General features: G+C 38.5%; 1 protein-coding gene across 1 annotated transcript in view; it reads left to right on the plus strand.

Moving 5' to 3' along the window:
* Nucleotides 1-9,288, plus strand: part of LOC136237945 (uncharacterized) — a 168,816-nt gene extending 159,528 nt beyond the window's left edge. The window contains exons 15-16 of the mRNA XM_066028232.1: nucleotides 7,176-7,577; nucleotides 9,038-9,288. Coding sequence (XP_065884304.1) covers nucleotides 7,176-7,577; nucleotides 9,038-9,048 — 413 coding nt within the window. The 3' untranslated portion in view covers nucleotides 9,049-9,288. The remainder of the gene's footprint in view (nucleotides 1-7,175; nucleotides 7,578-9,037) is intronic.
* The last annotated feature ends 4,050 nt before the right edge of the window (nucleotides 9,289-13,338 follow it).

Consider the following 13,338-nt stretch of genomic DNA (forward strand, 5'->3'; position numbering starts at 1 on the left):
GTCCAATTTGCCAACTTTGACAATTGATAACTTCAGATTCGAAAGAGCTATTGCCTTGATATTTGGGCAGTGGTGAGCACCACTATAGCTGAATACATGGTGAAATGTTCAGGTTAATAATATTATGTTACTTGAACACTGAGTTATGGTCTCCAACATTTACGGAATTGGATGTGTGTGGAAGACCCCTTTTCGCAAATCCGGTCACATATATTGATTACAGAAATCTCCATGGTGGTTTCTTTGTAACTGAACACTCTACAAGGTGACTTCTTCTAATTGCTCTCTCTACAGGGTGAATTGTTTGTAGCTGAACGATCTACAAGGTAACTTCTTCTAGCTGATCTCTCTACAGGGTGATGTGTTTGTAGCTGAATTTTGTATAGGTGATTTGTTTGCAGCTGAGCTCTTTACAGAATGGTTTCTTTGTAGCTGAACTCTCTAAAAGGTAACTTCTTCTAACTGATCTTTCTACAGGGCAATTTGTTTCTGGCAGAATTTTCTACAGGGTGATTTCTTTGCAGCTAAACTCTCTACATGGTGGTTTCTTTGTAGCTGAACTCTCTACAAGGTAATTTCTTCTAGCTGATCTCTCTACAGGGAGATTTGTTTGTAGCTGAACTATCTACAAGGTAACCTCTTATAGCTGATCTCTACAGGGTGATTTGTTCGTAGTTGAATTCTGTACAGGTGATTTGTTTGCAGCTGAGCTCTTTACAAAATGGTTTCTTTGTAGCTGAACTTTCTCCAAGGTAACTTCTTCTAACTGATCTTTCTACAGGGTGATTTGTTTGTAGCTGAACTATCTACAAGGTAATTTCTTCTAGCTGATCTCTCTACAGGGCGATTTGTTTGTAGCTGAATTCTGTACAAGTGATTTGTTTGCAGCTGAGCTCTTTACAGAATAGTTTCTTTGTAGCTGAACACTCTACAGGGTGATTTGTTTGTAGCTGAAATCCCTACAAGGTAACTTCTTCTAGCTGATCTCTCTACAGGGTGATTTGTTTGTAGCTGAACTCTCTACAGGTGATTTGTTTGTAGCTGAACTCTACAAGGCGATACTTCTAGGTGATTTCTCTACAGGATTCCTTGTTTCTAACTGAACTCTCAACAGGGTGATCTGTTCATAGCTGAACATTCTACTGGGTGATTTGTTTGCAGCTGAACTCTCTAAATGGTGGTTTCTTTGTAGCTGAACTCTCTACAATGTGACTTCTTCTAGCTGAACTCTCTACAAGGTGACTTGTTTCTAGCTGATCTCTCTACAGGGTGACTTGTTTCTAGCTGAACTCTCTACAGGTGATTTGTTTGTAGCTGAACTCTCTACATGGTGGTTTCGTTGTAGCTGAACTCTCTACAAGGTAACTTCTTCTAGCTGATCTTTTTCACTGCATATTTGTTTGTAGCTGAGTTCTCTACAGGGTGATTTGTTTGCAGCTGAACTCTCTACATGGGAGTTTCATTGTAGCTGAACTCTCTACAATGTGACTTCTTCTAGCTGAACTCTCTACAGGGTGACTTGTTTCTAGCTGAACTCTCTACAGGTGATTTGTTTGCAGCTGAACTCTCTACATGGTGGTTTCTTTGTAGCTGAACTCTCTACAAGGTAACTTCTTCTAACCGATCTTTCTACAAGGTGATTGAGTTTTTTGCAGCTGAACTCTTTACATGGTGGTTGCTTTGTAGCTGAACTCTCTAAAAGGTGACTTCTTCTAGCTGAACTCTCTACAGGATGATTTGTTTGCAGCTGGATTCTCTACGTGGTAGTTTCTTTGTAGCTGAACTCTCTACAATGTGACTTCTTCTAGCTGAACTCTCTACAGGGTGACTTGTTTCTAGCTGATCTCTCTACAGGGTGACTTGTTTCTAGCTGAATTCTCTACAGGTGATTTGTTTGCAGCTGAACTCTCTACATGGTGGTTTCTTTGTAGCTGAACTCTCTACAAGGTAACTTCTTCTAGCTGATCTTTCTACAGGGTGATTTGTTTGTAGCTGAATTCTCTACAGGGTGATTTATTTGCAGCTTAACTCTCTACAAGGTGACTTCTTCTAGCTGAACTCTCTACAGAGTGATTGATTTTTTTTGCAGCTGAACTCTCTACATGGTGGTTTCTTTGTAACTTAACTCTCTACAGGGTGATTTGTTTGTAGCTGAACTCTCTACAGGGTGATCTGTTCATAGCTGAACTCCCTATAAAGTAACTTCTTCTAGCTAATCTTTCTACAGGGCGATTTGTTTGTAGCTGAGTTCTCTACAGGGTGATTTGTTTGCAGCTGAACTCTACACTGTTAAAAATAAAGAGTAACCACCACTCTGAGAGTTCCCAGTATAGGGAGGATTTAACACCCCATGGAGAGTAACCAACACTCTGAAGAGAATAACCATTACTCTGAAGAGTAAGTGACACCACCTTCAGAGCATGTGTTACTCCCCAGTTACTCCTTTGGAGTAATGGTTACTCTCCAGGGGTGTTAAATCCTCCCTACACTGGGAACTCCTTGAGAGTTGTGGTTACTCTTCATTTTAACTGTGTACATGGTAGCTTCTTTGTAGCTCTACAATGTTACTTCTTCTAGCTGAACTCTCTACAAGGTGACTTGTTTCTAGCTGATCTCTCTACAGGGTGACTTGTTTCTAGCTGAACTCTCTACAGGTGATTTGTTTGCAGCTGAACTCTCTACATGATTGTTTCTTTGTAGCTGAACTCTCTACAAGGTAATTTCTTCTAGCTGATCTCTCTACAGGCCGATTTGTTTGTAGCTGAACTCTCTACATGATGGTTTCTTTGTAGCTGAACTCTCTACAAGGTGATTTCTTCTATAGCTGATCTTTCTACAGGGTGATTTGTTTGTAGTTAAACTCTCTACACGATAGATTCTTTGTAGCTGAACTCTCTACAAGGTGATTTCTTCTATAGCTGATCTTTCTACAGGGTGATTTGTTTGTACCTGAACTATCTACATGATGGTTTCTTTGTAGCTGAACTCTCTACAAGGTAACTTCTTCTAGCTGATCTCTCTACAGGACAATTTGTTTGTACCTGAACTCTCACATGATTGTTTCTTTGAAGCTGAACTCTCTACGAGGTGATTTCTTCTAGCTGATCTTTCTACAGGGTGATTTGTTTGTAGCAGAACTCTCTACAAGGAAACTTCTTCTAGCTGATCTCTCTACAGGGAGATTTGTTTGTAGCTGAACTCTCTATACATGATTTGTTTGCGGCTGAATTCTCTACATGATGGTTTCTTTGTAGCTGAACTCTCTACAAGGTAACTTCTTCTAGCTGATCTCTTTACAGGGTGAATTGTTTGTAGCAGAACGATCTACAAGGTAACTTCTTCTTACTTATCTCTCTACAGGGTGATTTGTTTGTAGCTGAACTTTTTACAAGGAAACCTCTTTTAACTGAGCTCTGTACAGGGTGAATTGTTTGTAGCTGAACTATCTACAAGGTAACTTCTTATAGCTGATCTCTCTACAGGATGATTTGTTTGTAGCTGAACTATCTACAAGGTAACTTCTTCTAGCTGATCTCTCTACAGGGTGATTTGTTTGTAGCTGAATTCTGTATAGGTGATTTGTTTGCAGCTGAGCTCTTTACAGAATGGTTTCTTTGTAGCTGAACTCTCTACAAGGTAACTTCTTCTAGCTGATGTATCTACAGGGTCACTAGTTTGTAGCTGAATTCTCTACATGGTGGTTTCTTTGTAACTGAACTATCTACAAGGTGACATCTTCTAGCTGATCTTTCAACAGGGTGATTTGTTTGTATCTGAACTCTCTACAAGAAATCTTCTTCTAACTGATGTTTTAACAGGGTGAATTGTTTGTAGCTGAACTCTCTACAGGGTGATTTGTTTGTAGCTGATCTCTATACAGGTTACTTATTTCTAACTGATCTCTTTAATTCTGTTCAGGGTGACTGCTCTATTAGGATGACTGCTCTATTAGAGTATCTCGATCTCGCACTTGCTACACCAAGTTGGATTTCGTGTTATAACTCCGTGGATTTAAGTCTGATTCTTCTACACCATTGAAGAGCCTTTCTAAGATGATAACTCCATCTGTACAGCGATTTTGAAAGCATTACCCCAAGTGGTAGGCGTGGCAAGCATAATAATAATAATAATAATAAAATAAAAATATTAAAAATTAGCTAATCTCGATTGCGTAATTGTTACACACTGTTGATTTTTTCGCTGTATCTTCCTGGTTTTTAGCTCGATTTCTTTCAAACCACAAAAGGTTTGAGGTTCAATAGTTAACCTATTCACCCACCGATTTTCAGCTTCTTCCCATATGCGGTTTACCCTGTAGGCGTGACAACATATTGGTGTTATTTTTCGTGCATAATCGCTCATAACTCTTTGTCTGTTTATGGTATTCCAGCCAAAGTTGGTACCGAGATGCGCCTTTATACCCCCCTTCTGTGTGCCAAATTTCAAGGCAATCGGATAACGCGTTCGAGTTTTATAGCAGTTTTTGTAAGTGTGCGACAAGAAAAAGAAAAATAAGAAGAAGAAGAAGAAGGAAAAAAAAAACGAAGAAACTCAGCCAATTTTTGAAGTCGCATATCTCGGGAACGCGCTAAGCGATTTCGCTCAAATTTGGAATGTAGAGTGCTGCAGTTGGGGAGCATGTCCACAGCAAAAATCGTCTTGTTTCATCAAGGAAGCACAGAGCTACGGAGGTGCGAAAATTGCGTTTTCTTTCTTCCTGTCAATGTACTCACGGGTGTTACGCGCCGGCTTCTTGGGCCGCACGACACACTACCGTGTGTCTTGATTCAGGCCAAGGATAAAGGTGAAAGTGGTAGTAAGGCTCAACCCTATTATTCTGCTGAACAGGCAAGGGAGTCTGGGACTCTGAGGACATGTTCCCTCAGGAAAGTACAAGTACTACAACTTTTTTGTTTTAATTGCTTCATCAAGTATAAAAATTTCAGCCAAAAGGTGATGATCGAGCTCTGGTCTTATGCACTGGTTGGAGTGGTTATATCGATACTGCACTGTGAGGAGTTAGTGCTGGCATTGTCCATGGCAATACTATTCCATCTCCCCGAGTCTTGATGATTGAGTCCTCCATTCCTTTCTCTGCTGCTCCAATCCTGAAGTTGTGACCACAGTCAAAAGGTGACGATCGAGGCTCTGGTCTTGCATCTATACTGTACTGCAACACCCTTGAGGGGTTAGTACCGGCATTGTCCATCGCAATACTGTTCCATCTCCCATATACAAGTCTTGATGGTTGAGTCTTCTATTCCTTTCTCTGCTGCTCTAATCCTGAAGTTGTGACCAAAATATTAAAAAATGGTTATAACATGATAAATTATTATGATGATGATAACAATTACAAATGTATTTATAGCTGTGTAGCAACTGTGAACTGATTAGGCACTTGCAAGTTTAATTAGGTGTCTGAAGCATTTAACATGGACACATATGAGATATATTCATCACGTGCAGGCAGTAAAGATAAATTTACTCTAATAGAACAGTCATACTACACCGTAAATTCATACTTCCGAATTTACAGTGTTATGAAACAATCATTATTATGTATGGATTTTACTGACTCTCCAAGATAATATTCTGCATTAATGTTAATTGCTCATTTCCAAAAAAATTACCTTTTAAACCAAATGTAGAGTCTATCACTGACAAAAATGAGTGATATACACCCCAAAAACACCTTCGCTGTAAAAAAGGTGCGCCCAAGAAACTACAAGTACCTGGAACCCAACAAAAAGAAAAATCAGCTTAGCTGAAGTGAAAAGTAACTGGTAACTTAAAGAGCTGATATCTGAAGCGGCCAAGAATACAATTACTAAAGTTTAATCCATGCAAGAACACCTTGGCTATAAAACAGGTGTATACATGAAAGTAACTGGCAACTGAAATGGCTGATATCTGAAACGGCCAAGAATGAATGGTCATATACAACTAATTCAAAAATTTAACACTGAACCTTTATAATTCAGCTGTGTTCTATATTCACTCTTGCTGCATCGTAAAGTAATTTCTTTTAACTCTAATTGGCTGGTAATTTGGCCACCTTTTTTAATAGTCAGTATAATAGAGCAAAAAAAGGCGGCCAAATTACCAGCCAATTAGAGTTAAAAGAAATTACTTTACGATGCAGCAAGAGTGAATATAGAACACAGCTGAATTATAAAGGTTCAGTGTTAAATTTTTGAATTAGTTGTATATGACCATTCATTCTTGGACGTTTCAGATATCAGCCATTTCAGTTGCCAGTTACTTTCATGTATACACCTGTTTTATAGCCAAGGTGTTCTTGCATGGATTAAACTTTAGTAATTGTATTCTTGGCCGCTTCAGATATCAGCTCTTTAAGTTACCAGTTACTTTTCACTTCAGCTAAGCTGATTTTTCTTTTTGTTGGGTTCCAGGTACTTGTAGTTTCTTGGGCGCACCTTTTTTACAGCGAAGGTGTTTTTGGGGTGGATACAGACTAATAATAAAGAATTACAGTTGTGAAAAATTTGATCGGCACAAATGGCCAACAAATAGCTACATTGACCAGTCAACAGCATTACTTGGTCGGAAAATGGCCGGTGGCCGACCGTTATATTGTACTCTGCTGTGGTAAAGAAAGAAACAGATGGGTTAAAAAGCCCCAAAGCCAGCCATAGGCCGGCTTTGCAGTATATAAATACAAAAAGAAGGGAAATCTAATCAAAAACAGCCAAGCTGTAAAAAAGGTGGCACCAAATTCACCTGAATTGTCGTTATTAAAATTTTTACCATTAACCTACCATCACAACCATTTCTTGGCCGCCACCTTGGATTTCACATCGTTTTTCACCATGGCCTTTTTTGGGGGCTACACCTTTTTTTACAGCTTGGCTGTTTTTGATTAGATACATACATGAAATTGACAATGAGAAAACATCCTGACTGCCTGGCAGACTCCTGTAAGCGCTCGAGCGTTAATCAAATGGCTGCAGGTTCGAGGCAGCCCAGGTCCAGGCATGGATTTTTTCTCTCCATTTTCCACCTTTTCATACACACTTTCTGTAACAACTTTAGACAGACTGTAGGACCAGGCCTTCAGCACTTGTGCTGTAAAGCCTTAATAAATAAGATAAAAGTATTTTGTACAAGGTTGCTTTCCTATTACTAACTAACAGATTATTTGTAATGTATAACAGGTGATCGCAAATCTTTAACTGAGTTTCAGGATGAGTTTGACATCGACAGCAATAAGTCAATGGAGTTTACACAAAAATCATTTGAACTACCCAGTGGAACTGTAACCAAGTCATCAGAAGAACTTTCACCTCACAGTAAACCTTCTGTTAAAACTTCAACTAAGTTTGCAGAACAGTCACCGTTTTCTTACAATGAGTCAATGCAGCAAAAAAGTGCTGTTGAAGAGTTACAAGAGTATTGCCAGGAAAAGAAACTAGTAATTCAGGACTACAAGGAGATTAAGCATACTAAGGGCTTTAATTATACAATCAAAATATGTGGAAATTTATATTATGGACCAGTAAAGCATACAGCACTTCAGGCAAAGGAGGGCGCTGCAAAAACTGCCATAGAATTTCTCAGTAAGCCAGTACATTAAATCTTTTTGTTGCTCTATATACAAGCATATGTACTAGTATAATACTGTGTAGTATTGGGATCATGAAGGTTTGGGCTTACCTTTCCAAAAAAATCATCTAAAAACCACCCTCACTTCTTCATGTCAGCTTAGCAGGATTGGTGAGGCATAATCAAACCCATCAGAGTAACCACAAATCCTTCCAATAATTTCTATAAAATTTGTTTAACAGAATTTTCTGCTGACAAACTGTGCCTTTTTTGCTAAGCACAGCCTTACCTTTGCGTTCCATTTCTTTCTCCACTACTGCGTAGGTACTGACTCACAATAATGTATGATAGTTTCAGTGCAGCTCTCTATCATGAAAATAGCTAATCCATAATTTATAGTGACTGGATTGATTGCAGAGGTTCTTCTTGTACTTGAACGGGTGGAACAAAGCGGATAACAAAGTGGAATGGTTACATTGCTTTCCAGTAATTAGGGTTCAAGTTGGGTAGCTCAGCTAAGCCAATATTTTTTAGTCACTCAGAATTAATGGTTTTATAATATGTCTGGCTGGCACTTTTCTTTCCTTTGATGCGGTATGCATTGGTTCACTGCTTTTAAACACAAAGAGTAAACAAACAAGAGTAAGGAAAAATAGAAATTTTATATTTGAATAGGCCGGGATCATAAAAAGCAATGAAACAAGGAAAGTCATTTACACCTCAGCTATACTAGTTGACATTTTATCCCTACTTCAGTCATGATTATACTCTATATATGACTGACATAGGAATAGCCCCCAGGAAAGCTTTCAACATAAAACAGTTAAGTCAGTACAAATATACTGATACTTTGAAAGATTGCACTAATCAAAGGTTTGTTTACACTACAAGGAGACTGAAACACTACAGTTCACTTGAACCTGAGTATTACTATTAACAAGTGCTACTGTACAACCTATGCAACTGTTATGTAAGCTGCCATGTTAGCACATTACATAAACAATTTTAAAACACTGCATGGCTCAAGCTGTATAGAAACTAGAGGTGAGTGGTTTTGATACTAGTATAGTATTCAATATTGTAACACATGTTGCATTCATTTAAATCTCTGATTACCCAACCAACAATAATCCTTATGCACTAAATTTCTTTTAATAGTAGTTATTTTTCATGAAGTTTAGACTATATGAGTTGAAGGGGCACAACTATATTTGTTAACGAATAAGGAACACAATAATAACCAGATTTGCAATAATAGGGCATGTAGACACAAGCTACACCTTGTCATACAACAGGACATATCTCAGTAGTGGAATGAAGTATTTGCATTCTGCAACTTTGTATCATAAAGCCACTTAATTGCAGAATGCCTGCTGATGGCACCAAACTTTATGGGCGATAAAGGTTTGAAAGAGGGCAAATTTTGTGTTCCGTGTTTTTAATACACATTAATTCCCATGTTTTTAATACACAGGAGGATTCTGAATGGATAGTAGTATATATATACATTAGGAAAGAAAGAAAAGCAGTTTGATTACTGATTTGTTAGTATTAGTGTAATTACTTTGTGTTTTATGTAACATTTCTAGTATATTGTAGTTATTTAGCTTATATTAATTTTTGTATATGTATCTCATGCATGCATGGCTTTAATAATGAGTAGTGACTATGTAATAATTGTTGTTGTGTTCACCACACTAGCTTGTTGTAGCAAAGGTTGCTATGATGTATCAAGACACACGGTAGTGTGTCGTGCGGCCAAAGAAGCCGGCGCGCCACACTGTGAGTATATTGACAGGAAGAACGAAAACGTCATTTTCACACCTTTGTATCTAGGTGATCACTTATCTGATTGGAACCAAATTTGCTACACAGTTGTCCGCCAGCCAAGGGAGTCTACATTCCAAATTTGAAGGAAATCGCTCCAGCCATTTCCGAGATACGAGCTGCCAAAGTTTCGGTTTTTTTTCTTCGTTTTTTTTCTTCTTCGTCTTTTCGCACACTTGCAAAAATTGCTATAACAAGCAAACGCGTACTCTGATCGCCTTGAAATTTGGCACACAGAAAGGGAGTCCAAAGGCAAATCCTAGCATCAAATTTGGTACAAATCCGATGAATGGTTCAGGAGTTATGACCGATTATTCGCGTAAAACAAGATCGATTTGTTGTCACGCCTACAGGGTAAACCGCTTCATGGAATGAGTTGAAAATTGCTATGTAGATGGAGTAACCATCGTAGGAGTGCCTTTTGGTGGTTTGAAAGGAATCGAGATAAAGACCACGGAGATATGACACAAAACCCAACCTGTGTCACAATTACGCGATCGATTTTTATGAATAAAAAAGTATTAGTTTTCACGCCTACTAGGCAAACCGCTTAGAGCAATGAGCTGAAAATCGGTGTATAGCTGGAATAATCTTCATAGAAAGTCCTTGCTGTAGTACAGAAGAATCGGATTACAAACCACGGAGTTATGATTCGAAAGCCAACTCCGTGTAGCAAATGCGAGATCGAGATACTCTAATAGAACAGTCACCCTAATAGAGCATTCGGCTAATTTATTTACTCCATTATAGAATTTTATTACATCACAAGTTATTCTGTAGGGAGTTCAGCTGCAAACAGTTAATCTTATAGACAGTTCAGCAAGAAGACAGTCACCATGTGGAGAGTTAAGCAAATATACCACTATAGAGATTCAGAACATTACAAGTCACACTGAAGAAAGTTCAGCTATAAACAAGTCATGCACTGTGTAGAGAATTCAGCTACAATTAAGTCACTCTCTAGAGAATTTAGTTACACAGAATTCAGCTACACACAAGTCACTGTGGAGAGAGTTCAGCTACAAACAAATTACCCTTTAGAGTGATCAGCTATAAACAAAACACTTTGCAGGGTGTTCAACTGCAACAAATCAATTACTTTTAGAGCGATCAGCAATGAACAAATCAACACAAATCTACCTGTAGAGAGATCAGCTAGAAACAAATCACCCTGAAGAGAGTTCAGCTACAAAAAATCACCCTGTAGAGACATCAGCTAAAACAAATCAACCTGCAGAGAGATGAGCTACAAACAAATCACCTTATAGAGAGTTCAGCTACAAACAGATTACCTGTAGAGAGATCGGCTACAAACAAATCAACCTGCAGAGAGATCAGCTATATACACACAAATCAACTTGTAGAGAGATCAGCTACAAACAAATCACCCTGTAGAGAGATCAGCTAGAAACTACACACAATGTAAGGAGTTCAGCTACAAACAAATCACCCTGTAGAGAGATCAGCTACAAACTAGACACAAAGTAAGGAGTTCAGCTACAAGCAAATTACCCTGTAGAGAGTTCATCTACAAACAAATCAACCTGTAGAGCAATCAGCTAGAAACAAATCACCCTGAAGAGAGGTCAGCTACAAAAAATCACCCTGTAGAGAGATCAGCTAGAAACAAATCACCCTGAAGATAGGTCATCTACAAAAAATCACCCTGTAGAGAGATCAGCTACAAACAAATTGCCCTGTAGAGAGATCGGCTACAAACAAATCAACCTGCAGAGAGATCAGCTACACACAAATCAACTTGTAGAGAGTTCAGCTACAAACAAATTGCCCTGTAGAGAGATCGGCTACAAACAAATCAATCTGCAGAGAGATCAGCTACAAACAAATCAGCCTGTAGAGAGTTCAGCTAAAACAAATCAACCTGCAGAGAGATCAACTACAAACAAATCACCTTATAGAGAGTTCAGCTACAAACAAATTACCCTATAGAGAGATCGGCTACAAACAAATCAACCTGCAGAGAGATCAGCTACACACAAATCAACTTGTAGAGAGATCAATTACAAACAAATCACCCTGTAGAGAGATCAGCTAGAAACTACACACAATGTAAGGAGTTCAGCTACAAATAAATCACCTTATAGAGAGTTCAGCTACAAACAAATCACTCTGTAGAGAGATCAGCTAGAAACTGGACACAATGTAAGGAGTTCAGCTACAAGCAAATCACCCTTTAGTGAGTTCAGCTACAAACAAATCAACCTGCAGTGAGATCACCTACAAAAAAGCACCTTGTACAGAGTTCAGCTACAAACAAATTACCCTGTAGAGAGATCGGCTACAAACAAATCAGCCAGTAGAAAGATCAGCTACACACAAATCAACTTGTAGAGAGATCAGCTACAAACAAATCACCCTGTAGAGAGATCAGCTAGAAACTAGTCACAATGTAAGGAGTTCAGCTACAAGTAAATCACCCTGTAGAGAGTTCAGCTAAAACAAATCAACCTGCAGAGAGATCAGCTACAAATAAATCACTTTATAGACAGTTCAGCTACAAACAAATTACCTTGTAGAGAGATCGGCTGCAAATTAATCAACCTGCAGAGAGATCAGCTACACACAAATCAACTTGTAGAGAGATCAGCTACAAACAAATCACCCTGTAGAGAGATCAGCTAGAAACTAGATACAATGCAAGGAGTTCAGCTACAAGCAAAGTGAGTTCAGCTACAAACAAATCAACCTGCAGTGAGATCACCCACAAAAACGCACTTGTACAGAGTTCAGTTACAAACAAATCACCCTGTAGAGAGATCAGGTAGAAGAATTCACCTTGTAGAGAGTTCAGCAACAAAGAAACCACCATGTAGAGAGTTCAGCTGCAAACAAATCACCCAGTAGAAAGATCAGCTAGAAGAAGTTACCTTGTAGAGAGTTCATTTACAAAGAAACCATCATATAGAGAGTTCAGCTACAAAGAAATTACCCCGTAGAGAGTTCAGCTAGAAGAAGTCACCTTGTAAAGAGTTTAGCTACAAAGAAACCATCATGTACAGAGTTCAGCTACAAAGAAACCACCTGTACAGAATTCAACTACAAACAAATCACCCTGTATAGAGATCAGCTAGAAGAAGTTACCTTGTAGATAGTTCAGTTACAACAATTCACCCTGTAGAAAGATCAGCTAGAAGAAGTCACCTTGTAGAGTGTTTAGTTACAAAGAAACCATCATGTAGAGAGTTCAGCTGCAAACAAATCACTCTGTAGAGAGTTCAGTTACAAAGAAACTGCCATGTAGAGAGTTCAGCCTCATACAAACCACCTTGTAGAGAATTCAACTACAACAAATCACCCTGTAGAGAAGAAGTTACCTTGTAGAGAATTCAGCTACAAAGAAACCACCATGTAGAGAGTTTAGCTGCAAACAATTCACCTGTAGAGAGTTCAGCTACAAAAAAATCACCCTGTAGAGAGTTCAGCTAGACGAAGTCACCTTATAGAGAGTTCAGCTACAAAGAAACCATCATGTAGAGAGTTCAGCTGCAAACAAATCACCCTGCAGAGAGTTCAGCTACAAAAAAATCACCCTGTAGAGAGTTCAGCTACAAAGAAACCATCATGTAGAGAGTTCAGCTACAAAGAAACCATCATGTAGAGAGTTCGGCTATAAAGACACCACCATGTAGAGAGTGTAGCTGCAAACAAATCGTCTGTAGAGAGTTCAGCTACAAAGAATCCATCCTGTATATAGTTCAGCTACATTTCAAGTCACCCAGTAGAGAGATCAGCTGCAAAAAAAATCCTGTGGGGAATAATGAGCATGTAATAAATATATGTATATAATTTGTATAATTACTAATAAAATCAAAAATAATTGAAGTACTAAAATTCTTCTTTAAGTTCTTTTCTTCTTCCTGTGGTAAAGAAAAAAACACATGGGTTAAAAAAGCCCCAAAGCCAGCCATAGGCCGGCTTTACAGTATA

Source organism: Dysidea avara, chromosome 11 (assembly GCF_963678975.1).
Source record: "Dysidea avara chromosome 11, odDysAvar1.4, whole genome shotgun sequence".
Lineage (NCBI taxonomy): Eukaryota > Metazoa > Porifera > Demospongiae > Dictyoceratida > Dysideidae > Dysidea > Dysidea avara.